Consider the following 17,392-nt stretch of genomic DNA (forward strand, 5'->3'; position numbering starts at 1 on the left):
CACAATTATATTAAAAACAGGGTTCGTACTTACTTTTTAATGTTTTAGCAAAGCAGGAAAACTTGTTGAATTTTTTTTTTTTTTAAAGAAAATGTACTTTTGCCTTCAATTAATGATAAAATAGTCTGTTGACTTGAAATTAATAAATTATATGTTTCAAATTTATCTAGTTAAAAGAAATATTTGAGGTGAAAATTAAATCATTAAATTCAACTAAAAATAAACATTAAAAGATGGGATCAAACTAAATAGCCCATGAATAAATTAATAACTCTTCTTCTGAATATTCAAGGTGGGTAACGATCGTTGTTTGGACAAGTGTTGTTGTTTTTCATTTTAAGTATACTTCTTCTCGTTGGATTTGGATACGCATTTATTTTTTAAAAAGAGTCTGTAAACATCAAATTTGACCATATTTCATCAATTTTTTCAAGGTCGTTTTGTAGTTCAAAGAAAGGCCAAAAACTTGCAATGTTTAAGGTAGCATTTTCTCAAAATCTATTTTATCTATACAACAAATCTGTTGTTATATTACAAATTCGTAGCTAGGATTAAAAATAAATAGATCCTTAATTTTTCCATTAATTTATAGGTGTAAAATTTTACACTTTTTTTTTAAAATAAAAAATTATTTCTCTGTTCCTGGGTGGTTTTTTAAAAATTTACTTGCTACTATTATATGGCTGTTATTGCTCTATAAAAGGAAAAAGGACTTTTTCGAAATGATGATTGGTTTTGTAAAAAATGTATGTGAAAAAATAAAACTTTTCAAGAAAAGTCAATTTCTGATCGAGGTCGAATTTTTTTTCATTGTTTCTCAATTTATGGCCATAAAACCTTACACAACGATTCCTTTTCCAATATTGAGTTAGTATCATTGAAAATCTAATTTTTGACAGAAAATATTAATAAAATATGAGAATTTTTAAATAGTGTAAGGGATGTTGCTAGTTTGACACTCATTCTTAAATTTTAATAAAAATTATTTAAAACACTTGTAAAGCTTGGAATCTTTTGGAACCAGTTTAATTATGTGCATAAAAGGCTATTACATATATATATTTTTTATTTTTTGAAATATGTTGCAACCTGTTAATGAAATACAGTCACGGCGCTGATGGCCAACACTTACGCAAGACAGACAAATCGTGCGGGTTTAGCATATTTCGTAGTTTTGACTGATTTGAAAATATTAAATATTTCGTTGTTCATAGCATGCAATTTTGTTTCTGACGAAATATAATTAAGTTGACTATTATCTTTTTATTTTGTACCTTCAAAACTTGCTTTTCGTAAATATCTCAGCAGATCTGGTCCTTTCGTTGGGTTCATTTTGCTGCAGACCCCTTTGTAATTTCCACACAGGTCCTTGTGCATATCGTGCAGCGCGATAGCTAACGCCATGACTGCATCGCTGACGAACTGCAATTGTTTTTCGAATACGACGTTTTCTTTGTCAAGTTTCTCGTTGAGTGTGCATTCCCTGCCGAACCTGATGTTGTAAGGGGTAGGGGTGCTGTTGGGGTATTTGCATTTAAAATGATCTTCCCAAAATTCTGAAAAAAGAAAAAAAAACAACAATATATTTTGAGCATTGTCTACTTTGTATAGGCCGCTGGTGGCGAAAGGCCAAAAAAGCCAACAAATAACCGTTTTGAAAATCATAATTCACAAGTTGGGATCTGGGTGCTCGACGACCGTGAAGATATATGGGTTTATTCATTCAGCTCTACTGCGATTGTCGATTCCGAAAGATTGAGCGGAACTGTTTGTTTTTCAACGTTGTTTTGAATATCGGAAAATGTTTAATCAACTTTTTCAGTCAAAAATGATTACGTTTCTCCTAGAAATGACACATGGAGAAATCCTTAAGCATTTGAAATAATATAAATACATCTGTCAAGTCAATTCGGTTGATAATAAAAAAAACAAAAACATTCCCGATGTACTGTTGGGAGGAGCTCGTGCATGACTTCTTATTATTTTCAGCCGATCCCAGACTTCGAACTAGCCAGTCAATCTTTTCGGTCTCATTTAAATATCGTTCCGGCGTTCTTCGTATTATTGGGTGAATAGAAATTCGTCTTTATTCCTAATAAAAAGCAAAACATTGTAGGATTTGTTCTACATTTGAATTTAAAGCCTTTCCTCGAATGACTAACTCACTGGGGGCGTCGTCTCGTCTGAACTTGACTTTTTGGAAGACTTAGAGAGATTTCGATTTCGTCAGAAAATAAAACTCTCTTCCCGTCTTCAAAACTTAAAGTGAGGTCATCTTGCATGTCTAGCTACTCGCTGCTCTCAGGTTTGAAGCTAAACGCTGCTCAAACAGCACTCTCTTCGCTTGTATTTACTAGTGGAAACCAAAATGGTTAAACCTCTGACACTTCTGATAATTATTCGATTGTGAGATGCGGGCTGGTGTGTTGTAGGTTTCAGAAAAACATTTTCTTAATCGTGGCAACGTTTCGATCTTTTAAATTAATTAAGGTTTTTAGTTGAGATAAAAAAGTCAGTGTCACGAGTGGGATTCGAACCCACGATCGTCGGCTCAATACGTCGCTGCTCTACCGCTTGAGCTATCGTGATCTCGATCCACTCACACTCAAGTGGTATAGCAGCGGCGGATCTAACCGACGATCGTGGGTTCGAATCCCACTCGTGACACTGACTTTTTTAACTCAACTAAAAACCTTAATTAATTGAAAGATATTAATTGGTCAAGCGGATCACGAAAACTAGGGAATTAATTAAAAATTAAGAACTCTAATTATTCAGAAATCGCGAGATGAGGTGTGATGTAGGTTTCAGAAAAACATTTTCATTATCGTGCCAACGTTTCGATCTTTATTGAAATCATCATCAGGGCCTGGGATTTACAAACATTGGTTAAGTTTAACAAATGCATGTAGGATGTGAAAAAAAGTGAATTTATACAATGCAAAAAAAATTAATATTCAAAGTATTTCTAACTAAAGTATTTCTAAAATTTTATAAACATAAAACACCAATATCTCACTGGCACTCCCAACACGACACGCAAGAATGGCACCTTACGCAGAAAACAAACACTCTGAGTAGAAATACTTTGATTGAATATAAAAAAAAATATATATTTTGCATTGTATAAATTCACTTTTCCACATCCAAAATGTAATTGTTAAATTTAAACAATGTTTGTAAATCCCAGGCCCTGAAGATGATGTCAATAAAGATCGAAACGTTGGCAAGATAAAGAAAATGTTTTTCTGAAACCTACATCACACCAGACCGCTTCTCACGATTTATGAATAATTTACAACTAATGTAACCTTTTTATAAACTAAAAAAAAAATTTAATGAGCTTACCGCTATGTGTGTACACTTTGCTATTAAAAAACGAAGCTAGTAACGTGCTCTTCCTCTTTAATGTGTCCTTTTCTTTCCAAATCATTATCTAAGAAGTTTCCTAATTTCTTTGCTTTTTGCTTAATCATGTGAAAAAATAACTAATAATTTAACTTCATTATTTATTACAAGATTTATGGCTTTAATTATTGTTAATAATAATTATTGTTGTAAATAATAATAATTAAATATAGTTGCTGTTAATTATTAAGTTGTCTGCCCCCTAACCGCACGGCGCGAGGATCAACACTTACGCGTCACCTACAAGTCGTGCGGGTTTAGTCTATATTGGAAAACAATATTTGTGGCTGTCGGGAATGAAAAACTTTTTGAACAAACAAACCATTGAAGCTTTCAGATTGTTTCAAATTGGACTAGAGAAACATGTTCTAAATAATCCTTAACACTTTCGAATAATATGTAATATTATTAAAAATAATTATTCAGAAATCGTGAGATGCGGTCTGGTGTGATGTAGGTTTCAAAAAAACATCTTCTTTATCGTGCCAACGTTTCGATCTTTATTTAGATCATCTTCAGGGTGCAAAGTGTTTGTCTTCTGTGTAATTGTGCCATTCTTGCGTGTCGTGTTGAGAGTGCCGTCTGAGTCTGAATAATTATCGATTAACGGTCACTAATCACCACACATTATTAAAAATTACAAAATTCAGTTAGTGTTAGATGGTCCGCTAATACTGATCAGGTGTGTAATTAAAGCTGAGTGATATGAAATTCCTTTTTGAATATTTATTAATCATTTAACCTGTCATCATTTTAAATTATGCTTTTCGTGAGAAAAAAAAATTCGAATAAAATTATTCCTCCGTGACCTAGAAAACCGTAAAGTATTTTTTCAAATCCTCGGTATAAACATATATTGTATGTTTTATAAGATCTTTCTAGGCGAAAATGTTTAATATTCTCAATAAGAACAAAGGTTTTTTAAAAAGAAAAAATACCAAAAAACATAACAAAAACCGGTTAGCTCGACCAACAATTAAATAATTGCTAGCCGTTGCATTCATTTACAAAAAAAGCTATATTAATTAATAAAGATTGAATTTTTAAACCAAACTTTCAGTTTTGGTGCCAAATCGCTCTCTTTTAGTTTTTCTTGTTTTGTAGTGAATCGCAACCAACAATTGTTTTTTTCACCACACTCAATTTTTCCAAATCCTCGGTGTAAACATATATTGTATATTTTATGAGATCTTTCTAGGCGAAAATGCTTAATATTCTTAATAAGAGAAAAGTTTTTTTTTAAATACCAAAAAACATAACAAAAACCGGTTAAATCGACCAACAATTAAATCATTTCTAGCCCTTTCATTCATTTTCAAAAAAACTATATTAATAATTAATAACGATTGAATTTTTAAACCAAATTTTCAGTTTTCGTGTCAAATCGCTCTCTTTTAGTTTTCTTTTTTTTATAGTGAATTGCACCCAACAATTTTCTTTCACTACACTCAATTTTTTCAAATCCTCGGTGTAAACATATATTGTATATTTTATGAGATCTTTCTAGGCGAAAATGTTTAATATTCTTAATAAGAGAAAAGTTTTTTTTTTTTTAACGAAAAAATACCAAAAAACATAACAAAAACCGGTTAACTCGACCAAGAATAAATCATTTCTAGCCCTTTCATTCATTTACAAAAAAAATTAATAACGATTGAATTTTTAAACCAAATTTTCAGTTTTTGGGTCAAATCGCTCTCTTTTCGTTTTCCTTTTTTTATAGTGAATTGCACCCAACAATTTTTTTTTTGCCGTACTCAATATTTTCAAATCTTCGGTGTAAACATATATTGTATATTCTATGAGATCTTTCTAGGCGAAAATGTTTAATATTCTTAATAAGAGAAAATTTTTTTTTTTAAAGAAAAAATACCAAAAAACATAACAAAAACCGGTTAACTCGACCAACAATTAAATCATTTCTAGCCGTTGCATTCATTTACAAAAAAACTATATTAATTAATAACGATTGAATTTTTAACCATACTTTTAGTTTTGGTCCCAAATCCCTCTGTTTTAGTTTTCCTTATTTTTATAGTGAATTGCACCCAACAATTTTTTTTTCGCCACACTCAATTTTTAAAAATATTGGCCTTACATACTGCAATTAAATATAGATTAAAATGTAATTTTTCTTTTTCAAACTAAAAACCTTTACATTTTATTGAGCTTACTGCTAGGTATTCTTTGCTATTAAAAAAAGCTAGTAACGTGCCTTTCCTCTTTAATATATCTTTTTTTTCGAAATTATGATCTAAAAAGTTTCCTAACTTATTTTCCTTATGACTAATCCTTACTACAAGTTTCATAAATTTAATTATAAGTTATCTGTCCCCCCTAATAGCACGGCGCACAGGATCAACACTTACGCGACACCTACAAGTCGTGCGGGTTTAGTCTATTCTAAAAACAAATTCTACAAAAACAGTGATGGTTATGAAAAGCTACTTTTTGAGCCAAGACTATTCCATGAACGTAAAACTTAGTCCTAATTCTTTGATTTAAAAATAAACGGTTAAGGTATGAATTTTGACAATTATTAATTTTGTTTCGTAGACTTATCGACCCGCTTATGCAGACAATGGTTACTTAGTTATCAGGGAAATAGTCAAATAAATCATTTTTAATTAAATTAAAAATATTTTCTTTGACCACATTCCTGATAACTGAGTGAATATTATTAATTTTAATTTACGTAGATCCTCTTAACGTTTAGCAAAAAATTAGATTTGAATAATTTGGTCATATATTTTTTCATGTAAATCGTTGTCACCAATAAAAAGGTCAAAAAAGGTTAAAAATCAAAGATCGAATTTTCATCATTTCTTCTATTTTTGACATGTTTTCTATTGAAACATATTACATTTTTACGAAAAACTAGTTTTTTACACTTTTTTATTCTGTTGGGGTTTATTTTTTTCATTTGAAAATGTATATATTTCATGCAAAACGGTATCTATTTGTCTCTCTTTAATCCCGATATGAGCTTCTCGTGCAGCAATGTTGAGAGGGCGGTCATCCCATCATCTATCGTGCTTAGCTGTATATCACAGGTCGTGGGGATTTCAAGGGGCTAAGGATATTATATTGTCTTGTAAACGGATGCACAATTACTGGTCGATACGATTCTCTGTTTTGTTTCTACGTTACACGGTTGATTTTACCGACACTACAAGAATTGTAACGATAAAATAAATATTATTGTGGTTTTCTTTAAAAAAATTGCCTTTTTAGAACATTAAAATATTCTGTTATATTAAACAATGCTTAGAATGGAAATTTTAAACTTTTTGACCGTGAGTGCGTTGGTTTACCACTTTGACAACCAATAACGAAAAATAAAAGGTAGATACAAAGATTATATAAGATCGTTTAGGAACAATGACGGAAAAACTCAGAAAATTACAAATAATCCTCAATAATACAGACAAGCCTGCAACGTCGTCAAAAAAGGAAGAAACACCAGAAAAGTTTAAAATATACAGACACGACATATTTAACACTAAAAACAATTTACAGAATCACGAAGAAATACTGAAGATTGCGAAATGCCGAAACACGTTTAACAGACGGACAGGGCAAAATCGTCTGCAATTTTAGACAAATTTTGGCCAGTCAAAAACTTAAAACTGAAAGTATTAAAAACAAACGATAAAAGTTTATGAATATATCGATTGTTTATTTTGAACTAAAAAATAAATTTGATTGTACACTTGTACAAATTTGTATTAAATATTTTTTTATACTATTACACATATATTAGCATCACAATTTGACACATACAAAACGAAACCCCAACCGTTACTTATTGAACTTTTTCTTATTTAATTTAACGTGTTTAAACGTGTTAATTTTTGACGGACACACCTCAAGGCATAATGATAATATATATAAAACACGTATCCATTATGTTGAATGAGAAAATAAAAATTATTCCTCTACCTAACCTAACCTAAACTAACTGTCAACGAACATAACCCTAAGTTAACCTATCTAACCTAACCCATCTCTAAATTTAAACTAACCTACCCCTAACCCTAGCAGTTACTTAGTAAACTTTTTTTACTTAATTTAACGTGTTAATTTTTGACGGACACACCTCAAGGCACAAAGATATTTAGATAATACATATAAAACAAGTATCCAATATCTTGAATAAGAAAATTAAAATTATTCCTCTACTTAACCTAAACTCACCCTCAACTAACATAACCCTAAGTTAACCTATCTAACCTAACACATCTCTAAATTTAAACTAACCTACCCCTAACCCTACCGTTAATTAGTAACTTTTCTTATTTAATTTAACGAAGCAAAGACAAATAGCTTGTATTTAACAGATGAAGAATTGAAAATAAAGAAAGAATGAGAAAATAAAAGAAATGAAAAATTTGTATAAAAAAAAAGGATTTTACTGAAAAACGATGGAATTCCCTGTATGAATATAAAATAATTTAGGAATTATAGTAACAATAATTTCCAATATTTGATGAATATACCTCAAAGTCCAAAGATCTTTAGATAATATAAAACAAGTACTCAATAATTTGAATAAGAAAATAAAAATTATTCCTCTACCTAACCTAAACTGTCAACTAACATATTCCTAAGTTAACCTAACCCATCTCAAAATTTAAACTAACCTACCCCTAACCCTAACCGTTACTTAGTGAACTTTTTCTTATTTAATTTAACGTGTTTAAACTTGTTAATTTTTGACGGACACACCTCAAGGCACAAAGATATTTAGATAATACATATAAAACAAGTACCCAATATAGTGAATGAGAAAATAAAAATTATACCTCCACCTAACCTAAACTAACCATCAACTAACATAACCTTAAGTTAAAATACCTAACCTAACTCATCTCTAAATTTAAACTAACCTATCCCTAACCGTTACTTATTAAACTTTTTTCATAAATTTAACGTGTTTAAACGTGTTAATTTTTGAAAGATTTATCTTAAGGTCCAAAGATATTTAGATAATACATATAAAACAAGTACCCAATATAGTGAATGAGAAAATAAAAATTATACCTCTGCATAACCTAAGCTAACCCTCAACTAACATAACCTTAAGTTAAAATACCTAACCTAACTCATCTCTAAATTTAAACTAACCTACCCCTAACCGTTACTTATTAAACTTTTTTCATAAATTTAACGAGTTTAAACGTGTTAATTTTTGACGGACTTACCTCAAGGTCCAAAGATCTTTAGATATTACACATAAAACAAGTACCCAATATAGTGAATGAGAAAATTAAAATTACTTAATCTAAATTTATCCTCAACTAACATAACCCGTCTCTAAATTGAAACTAACCTACCCTTAATCCTAACCATTACTTATTTAATTTTGCCTTATTTTATTTAACGTGTACAAAGTACCTGCTTGGAGGCTTTTAATATTGGGTATTCACTTAGGAAATTATTAATATCCCTTTCTATATAAAGTTTATAGTTACATGAAAATCCGAATGTAATTCTGATCTAACGTAAAATTAATATAAACGACTTATAAGATTATTAATTATAACAATTAATTTTAATAATATTAATAAATACGTACTTTCAAAATATCAAGTTTGAAATAATGTCAGAAAGTATAAAGCAAAAGTAATACGCCATATCATGAATGCCAAAATTAAAATAAAACCCTAACTCTAATGAACCTAACCTAAAACTAATTTACCCAAACATAACCTAATCTAACCTAACCTTAAGCCTAACCTAAATTTAACCAAAAACACCAATTTCCATGTATATTTGTTACTTATTAAACTGTTTCTTATTTAACTTAATTTATTCAAAATACTTACCGACGTTTTTAATGTTGAATATATAGTTATGAAAATGGTAATATCCCTTTCTGAATGACGTTTCAAGTATAACTTTCACTTAACTTTGAGTATCAAAGGAATTTTTTAATTTAAATTTGGTTTATTATGAAAATTTGTTCACAGATAAATGCTATGTGATGCTTTCAGTTTTAATTATACATACATTTGCATTTCAATTTGCTTCTCAGTAATCTGTTACATTTAAACTATTATTGTGTAAACTCAATTACAAAAGGGGTTAAAGTTGTTTTTAAAAATAATCATCGAGATCAAGTCATTTTTTTTCGAGAAAAAATGATTCCAAATGCAAAAGAAGATTGAGCGTTCATGTTTGCCGGGAGAATAATTGATTAGATTAGGTCATTTCTTAAAAGGAAATTTCAAAGCAGAAAGTTCATTTCAATTACGTTCATTCTTAAAATTTTCAATGTTGAGATTAAAGCTTTTAACTTTCAATGTTTTAAGCAAACAATATCATGAATATATTGAAATAAGAGTTAAAGAGGCTAGTCAATGTTTTTTTAAATTATTATTCTTAGCATACAAAATAAAAAATAAAAATAAAAACCTATCCAGAAATTTTAAAAAGCGAAGGTTAAATGTTTAATACTATTATCTTACCTATGAACCAAGGATTTCGTTTGTTGTTTTCAACAGTCAAGGAGAGAAAATAATCCTCGAATCCTTTTACCGGATTTGCCTGCGGTTGTACCGACAAAGTTCCTTCGACTTGATCCTCGTTCCCGTTTGACACGAGATCCCTGGCACTCCAACCGTCCGAACCGATCCAGGAAAAACTCCCGGTAGCGTTGCACCTTTTCACCGCTCTCATCAGCTCCGCAACTTCCTGGTCCGATCCAAATATAATGACCCCTGAAAATTTATAAAAAAAACAATGAATACTGATAATTTCAGGTTTTCGTAACGATTATGACGTTGAGAATTTTCTAACAAAGTTAGAAACTTTAATGATAAATTTGAACTGTGTAAAGTTTAACGGAGTTTAGGTCAATTTATTATTCCTTAGATCACAAAGGGCGATGAATTGAACCAATTTATTTGATCACACAAACCATCATCCGCCAAATGGATTCATTAACCAGCAGGCTGTATTTGTTTATTTAATAATAGACCGTTTCTATTTAGAGCCAATTGACTAAATGCACTACATCAGCAACAATTTACTAAAATCAATTAAGTCGACGCTTTGTTACAAAAATATTCGACCCGATTGATTAAGAAATATTATTTAATTTTTTTTAAATTTTTCATTGAACCAATTACATCTTAAATCCCCCCTCCCCAATCTGAAAACAGCTCTTATATTTCTCACATACCTCGAAAATTGTAAATTTCGTATATATTTTTGTCTTAACCAGTAAATATTAGACCTCCGTAAATTTTCCGAAATGTTGTAAACACGTTCAAAAGGACAAGAATGTTACCAAAAGTAAACTTTTTAGACGATTAGCTTTTGACAGTCTAAAAATTGTTTCGTCCTGTAGATCGCAACTTTTTCTGGGCTCAAAGAATTTTGTATAGGAGCTTTTCATAAAATCGCTTGTGCCACAAGGCCATCACTCCTCTTCATCCTCAATACTGCGAACGCCAATACATATATATAAAAGAACAGTAGAAAAAAGAAAGAGAAAGAGCGAGAGAGAGTGGGAAAGAGAGAGGAGAAGGAGAGCTAGAGAAAAAAGAGCATTAGAGAAACGAGAGGGGGGAAAAGTGGGATAGAAAATAAGAGAGAGAAAAGAAAAAGAGAGATAGATAGAGAGGCAGTGAAACAGAGAGAGAGAGAAAGAGAGAGAGAGATAGAGAGAGAGAGAGAGAGAGAGAGAGAGAGAGAGAAAGAAAGTGAAACACAGAGAGAGAGAGAGAGTGAGAGAGAGAAGGAGAGCTAGAGAAGGAGAGAGAGAGAAGGCAAGAGAGAGAGAGAGAGAGAAAGAAAGTGAAACACAGAGAGAGAGAAGTGAAATAGAAAGAAAGAATTAGAGAATGAGAATGGGAGAAATTGATAAATAATGATAAGAGAAAGAGAAAGAGAGAGAGAGAGTGAGACAGGGAGTGAGAGAGAGAGAGAGAGATAGAGAAGTGAAATAGAAAGAAAGAATTAGAGAAAATGAGAATGGGAAAAATTGATAAATAATGATAAGAGAAGGAGAAAGAGAGGGAGTGAGAGAAAAAGAGAGAGAGAGAGAAGTGAAATAGAAAGAAAGAATTAGAGAGAATGAGAATGGGAGAAATTGATAAATAATGATAAGAGAAAAAGAGAGAGAGTGAGAGAGAGAGAGAGAAAGATAAAATAGAAAGATAGATAGAGAGAGAGAGTGAGAGAGAGAAGGAGAGCTAGAGAAGAAAGAGAGTTAGAGAAACGAGAGAGGGCAAAAAGATGGGATAGAAAATGAGAAAGAAAAATAGAATGAGAGAGAAACCGAATGGGAGAGGGAGAGAGAGAGAGAGAGTGTGAGGGGGAAAAGGAGAGCTGGAGAAGAAAGAGAATTAGAGAAAGAAGTGAGGGCAAAAAGAATGGGATAGAAAATGAGATAGAAAAAAAGAATGATAGATAGAGAAAAAGAATGAGAGAGAGAGAGAGAGAGCGAGAGAGAGAGAGAGTGAGAGAGTGGAACAGAAAAAAGAACCGCGAGATAGGTAAATAAGTTTCGTTAAAACATGGAAGGACTGCTAAATCGTCCACTATCTCATTCAAATCCTTTCAATCCAAGGTCCTTACATCATTGTAAATGTCTTCATAATATTCTTAAAATCTCGTTTATACTAAAATTATTTCTTCAAAAATTAACCAAGTTCCAATTTAAATTCTCCCATCAACCCAATAGTCTTGTTGAAGCCTTGTCCAACACATCACATCCTTACAATCCTATAAGGCATCCCAAGCGAAACGGCTCCATGACCTCCTTTGTAGAGGAATAGTTATTAACTAATGAAGTGAACTGTGGTAGGATAACGTCGGTTATTCGCTCTTCCCTCAATGCGACCACATATGTAAATTGTGGTAATATCGACAAATGATGTATTGTAATAAAATATTTTTTTAAATTATCATTAGAAAAAAGAAATTCCTGATTCAAAACAAGACTCATGAACATGATCAATTAACTGTCTATATGCTGATTTAAAAATTCATGTTGGTCTATGAAATGGGTTGTCTGATTGTGTCTTCCATTCTGCCAGTTGTTTACAGAAAACCTGAACTTCTGAATTGAAAAATGAAAGTTTCATTAGATGAAATACAGACAGAAATTCAGACAAGGAAAAACGAAACTGCCTAGGGAAATTATAACATGAAATCACAATGGGATTTTAAACCAGGATAGTCAGAATAATTAGGTTTTTCGTATTAAAATTTTCAGTATCTTGTTTATAATTCAACTGTCAATTTATGGTAGAAAAGCGACCAATTGCAGCGCATTTTTTTACCTGGAGGGTCGAGATGAGTGATGGGACATAACGTTACATTCATACCCAATTATCTTCCAACGTATCAGCATCCTTCGGGGTGGAATTGCATTTCGGTCAAATTTTTCCCTGATTTTTTTTTTATTAAAGTGCCAATTTTCTAAATATTTATTTTTTCTGTTAGAACTTTTAAATACGCTTACCCTTTGCTCTCGGTTTTGTCTGCAATTTCAGTATGATGTTGTCATAAACGTTATCCTCAGCCACACCCGAGTCCTTCACGAGTTTCTCCTTGACAGCTATGCAAATATCGTACTTGGCCAGTAGCACCTCAAGTTCTTCGAACGCCTAAAATACCATTCTGATCAGAATATTTAAAAATATGTCTTATAAAATTTTAATACAGATGAACAAATATAACTAAATAAATTATTTTGTATTTTACCTAAAAAAAAGGGGGTAGCGAACATTGTCTTTTTTAATGTAATTTTTTAAATACACTTTTCTTTGATGGATGTTAATTTTGGTTAAGAGCGTCTTTAATATTTGTTTAAGCACCAAAAAATAAACTTTCTAGATTTTGTGCTGCAGTAGGATGTGTTCAATTTTTTCAAGGACATTTGTTTGTTCCATTAGAGGCAAAATGTTGCAATTTTTAGGTACAATTTTTAAAATATATATTTCGACTATTACAAGTAATCTTGTTTTTTTTTTATTATAAATTTGTAGCTAGCGGGTTTTTTAACAGATATATTTCATTATGATAAATACTGTTGGAGAAAAGTCTATTGAAATGTGAAAAAAGTATCAGGAAAAGTATTTTTCGGAAAGCTCGGATTATTGCAATTTTTTTCAATTTCCATTTCTGCTTGAAGGATACGCATTCATTTTACAATAGAGTCTACATTTTTTTAGTAAACCATCATATTTTATTGTATATACGTTTCAGAAATTTTTCAAAGCAATTATGAGAGGTCGAAAAGTTGATATTTTAGGTGCCATTCCCTCAAAATTTATTTGATATATTATAATCAATCTTATTTTAGATTTATTTTAGTAACTAAAAATTCGGAGGACCTTGTACTAGTGAGTCGTTAATATTTAGAAATAACCTCATTAACCGTATTTTATCAGTTTCTTAAATGTTTAGAGGTTATTTATTTATTTAAAGAAAGTTGCCTTTTTTGAATAGCAATTGGTATTTTACACCCTTTATTATTATGATTTTTTTATGTGTGCTACAAATTAGGGCATTTCTGAATAAATAGTGTACCGTTCAATTTTGGCTACTGACTCATGTTTTGACGAAATTTTACCTTTTTTTTGTACGAAAAACATATTTTCCCTTCCTATATATTTTTTAAACATAACTTATCACGATTATGTTCCTGTTATTGCTCTACTGACATAGAGAGAAATATTCGATATCATAAAGAATTTTATAGAAAAGTGTACTGGGGGAAAAAAAACCAGCTTTGCAGGGAACGCAATTTTCGGATCTAGTTGGAATTGAAACTTAACTTGTACTTGACGGATTTTTAGTTTTATACAATTTCATTTAGAAGAATGCCTGAACTTTTTGATTAAGCATAAAATTCGACTATTTATCATCAATTTTTTAAGCATCAATTTAGCTATATACGTTTCTTTATGAGAATCTGTACTTGTTTACACAATAAATTGTAACATTTCGCATTTTTAATTAATTTTTGAAGGTATTACATTTGTTTAAATAGAGAATCTAGAAGGTTATTATTTTTTTATATCCTCCAAACAGCGTGAAACTGTTACAAAATTTAGCTTGTAGCTAGGAATTAAAAAAAAATGGTGAAACGTTAATTTTTGGCGCGATGATTATTTGATTTGATCTCTACAGAATGAAAACTACACGTTCGATGAAGTTAAAAAAAAGTTTTGCTCTAAGAGGTAAAAACATAACTGTTTAGTAAAATCTATTTTCTTACTGGGCTCGAATTTTTCGCGTTGCAACATTTTTTATGGCATAAAACTTTCAAATCCTGTTCTAGGGCATTGATGTGGTTCAAAAGGTAGTTTTTGACACAAAATATACATAAAAAACGAGAGTTCATAGTGAGAGATGGCAGGTTGTAAGTTCCTTAATGCAAGGATAGACGAAAACACTCGATTCGTGACATTCAAAAAATTATTTGAAGCGCTTTTAAATCTCAAAATTTTACAGGACCAATTTCATTCCGTGCAAAAATAATTTAGTTGACCAAAAACTATATTAAAAAATATATTTTCAATAATAAAAAACTATTGATACCCATTTAAAAAACAAAGTTTTTTAATGAATTGCTATTTTAGGAAAATATGCTTGTTACGTTTGTGCTTTTTTATTAATTTTTTAAAACAATTTTTTACCACTTAATTCATATAATGGTAAATAGTGAGGCATGTGCGCTTGCGCCGAATTGTCCAAATTAGACTTTTAAAAAAAAAATCCTCCCGAATATTTTCAGACTGGTTGTGTTATTCGCTTTTCAGCTTTTCAAGGCAAATTGTACACTATAAACCAAATAAGCCTAGCCTAAAGCTACAACTCGATTAGGACAAATTGGTTTTTTATCAATAGTAGATAAAGAGTAAGACTTTTCTATTGGGATTTTTCATGATTTATAACTTTATTTTCAAGTTAAAATAAATTCAAATTAAATATTTTAGTACTAAAACTAAACATCTAAATTTTATGTCAAATAATAAACATAAATAATATTTAAAAATTTGTAAAACAATATTAGTGTTATTTTAATTCTTACAGTGAAAAAAACATTTTTATTACACGGCGGAAAAGACCAACATTTGTTCAAAACGTACGGGTGTTGCGGGTTTAGTCGATTCGCTTTATTCTGACATTCGGCTTGAATTTAATTTATAATTCAATTGAGAGGTTTATTTTTTTATTCTTTTTAATTTTTCAGAAATAATAATTTTTTAAACATATTTTATCATATTTTTTCTCGTAAAGTTTCTTGGTAATTGCTGAACTACCCAATGTATTTTGACTTTGTCACCGCAAATCTCGAGCAGATTTTTTTTTTCTTTTTTCCAGACAAAAATATTGTGGTGTTAATCTGATTTAACTCAGTTCTTAATTTCTAATTGATATTTCTAGAGTCTTTTCTGTTAGGTCATGATTTATAACTTTATTTTTAAGTTAAAATAAATTCAAATTAAATATTTTAGTACTAAAACTAAACATCTAAATTTTACGTCAAATAATAAACATAAATAATATTTAAAAATTTGTAAAACTATATTAGTGTTATTTTAATTTACACAATAGAAATCATTTTTTATGACACGGCTGAAAAGACCAACACTTACGCAAAACGTAGAGGTGTTGCGGGTTTAGTCGATTCACTTTATTCTGACATTCGGCTTAAATTTAATTTTTAATTCAATTGAGATGTATACCGCTTTATTCTTTTTAATTTTTCAAAAATAATAATGCTTTAAACATATTTTATCTTAGTTTTTTCTCGTAAAGTTTCTGGCAATTGCTGAACTACCCAATGTATTGTGACTGTCACCATCGCAAGTCTCGAGCAGATACTTTTTTTTTTTTCCAGACGAAAATATTGTGCTGTTAATCTGATTTGACTCAGTTCTTAATTTTTAATTAATATTTCTAGAGTCTTTTCTGTTGCGTTTTTTCATGATTTATAACTTTATTTTAAATTAAATATAAATTGAATCTAAATATTTTATTACTAAAACTAAACGACATAATTTTAAATCAAATAATAAACATAATTAATATTTAAAAAATTATAAAAAAACCGTATTAGTGTTATTTTAATTCATACAATGAAAATACATTTCTGTTTTTATTGTATTGACGGTTTTTTTGGGCAAAGGTTCAAAATGTAGATAGGCAGGTTAAAGAAATAGCTTTGTTTTTCAAATAAATTAGTCGGTTTCAAAATGTTTACATTAACTAAACTCTTATTAACATTCATTGTATTGTAAATTCTATGTTATTTAAATTTCCTTCTTACCATTTGACACTTTTCATTGACTGTATAATTAATCAAATACAAGATAGATTGTGATCGTGGTGAAAGTTATTTTCAATTAAATTTATGTTTAATTATGGTTAGAAAGAAATTACATGTGCTTTTTCAATAGCTCTCCATAGCTAAATGTGGAACAAACTCAACGTGGTATGAAATTGTCTAACGGAGCCGAATTCGAACAGCAGCTATTAAGTTAGGTTGGATGGACAAATTACCACTGTGCCATTGGGGGTATTTCGTTTAAACGCCTACGCGCATGGAATCGGAAAAAAGTCTCCTCAAATCACAACTCATCTTTAACAAAACGTCTTTATGTTTTTTTTCTCTTATGAAAATATTTCGAACAATGTAACGAGAAGAAAAGCTTTTTTGTACGTTGAAAACTGTGTTGAAGACAATTTATCTGTTTTTTAATGTCTATCGACGAAAATTAATATAAAAACGTGCAAATTAGAATTAATATGTACAAAAATATTTCAAAAATTAAAAATGTTTTTTTTTTTCATTTTTGCCAATTTATCATAAAATAGTTCTTTTATTCTCTTGTGAACAAAGATCGCTTTCTTTCATGGCGAATGAAAAGATCTATTGTAGAATTAACCCTTTTTTATTTCCAAACCCTGAAAAGAACTTCACTTTTGAAGAGGGTGTGCCATTTACGGGTTGATGCTT

The 17,392-nt window shown here is 30.1% G+C and overlaps 1 protein-coding gene and 1 long non-coding RNA gene across 3 annotated transcripts in view; one reads left to right on the forward strand and one right to left on the reverse strand.

Annotated features, from left to right (window-relative positions):
• LOC106664044 overlaps positions 1 to 17,392 on the forward strand; it is a 39,397-nt gene that overhangs the window by 14,098 nt on the left and 7,907 nt on the right. The window lies entirely within an intron of this gene.
• Positions 1 to 17,392, reverse strand: part of LOC106664043 (metabotropic glutamate receptor 6-like) — a 78,746-nt gene that overhangs the window by 5,384 nt on the left and 55,970 nt on the right. The window contains exons 5-7 of the mRNA XM_024229823.1: positions 12,884 to 13,028; positions 9,879 to 10,130; positions 1,275 to 1,556 (exon numbers count right to left, since the gene is read on the reverse strand). Of these exons, the coding sequence (XP_024085591.1) occupies positions 1,275 to 1,556; positions 9,879 to 10,130; positions 12,884 to 13,028 (679 nt within the window). The remainder of the gene's footprint in view (positions 1 to 1,274; positions 1,557 to 9,878; positions 10,131 to 12,883; positions 13,029 to 17,392) is intronic.

Source organism: Cimex lectularius, unplaced genomic scaffold (assembly GCF_000648675.2).
Source record: "Cimex lectularius strain Harlan isolate CLEC.00 unplaced genomic scaffold, Clec_2.1 scaffold366, whole genome shotgun sequence".
NCBI classification, from domain to species: domain Eukaryota; kingdom Metazoa; phylum Arthropoda; class Insecta; order Hemiptera; family Cimicidae; genus Cimex; species Cimex lectularius.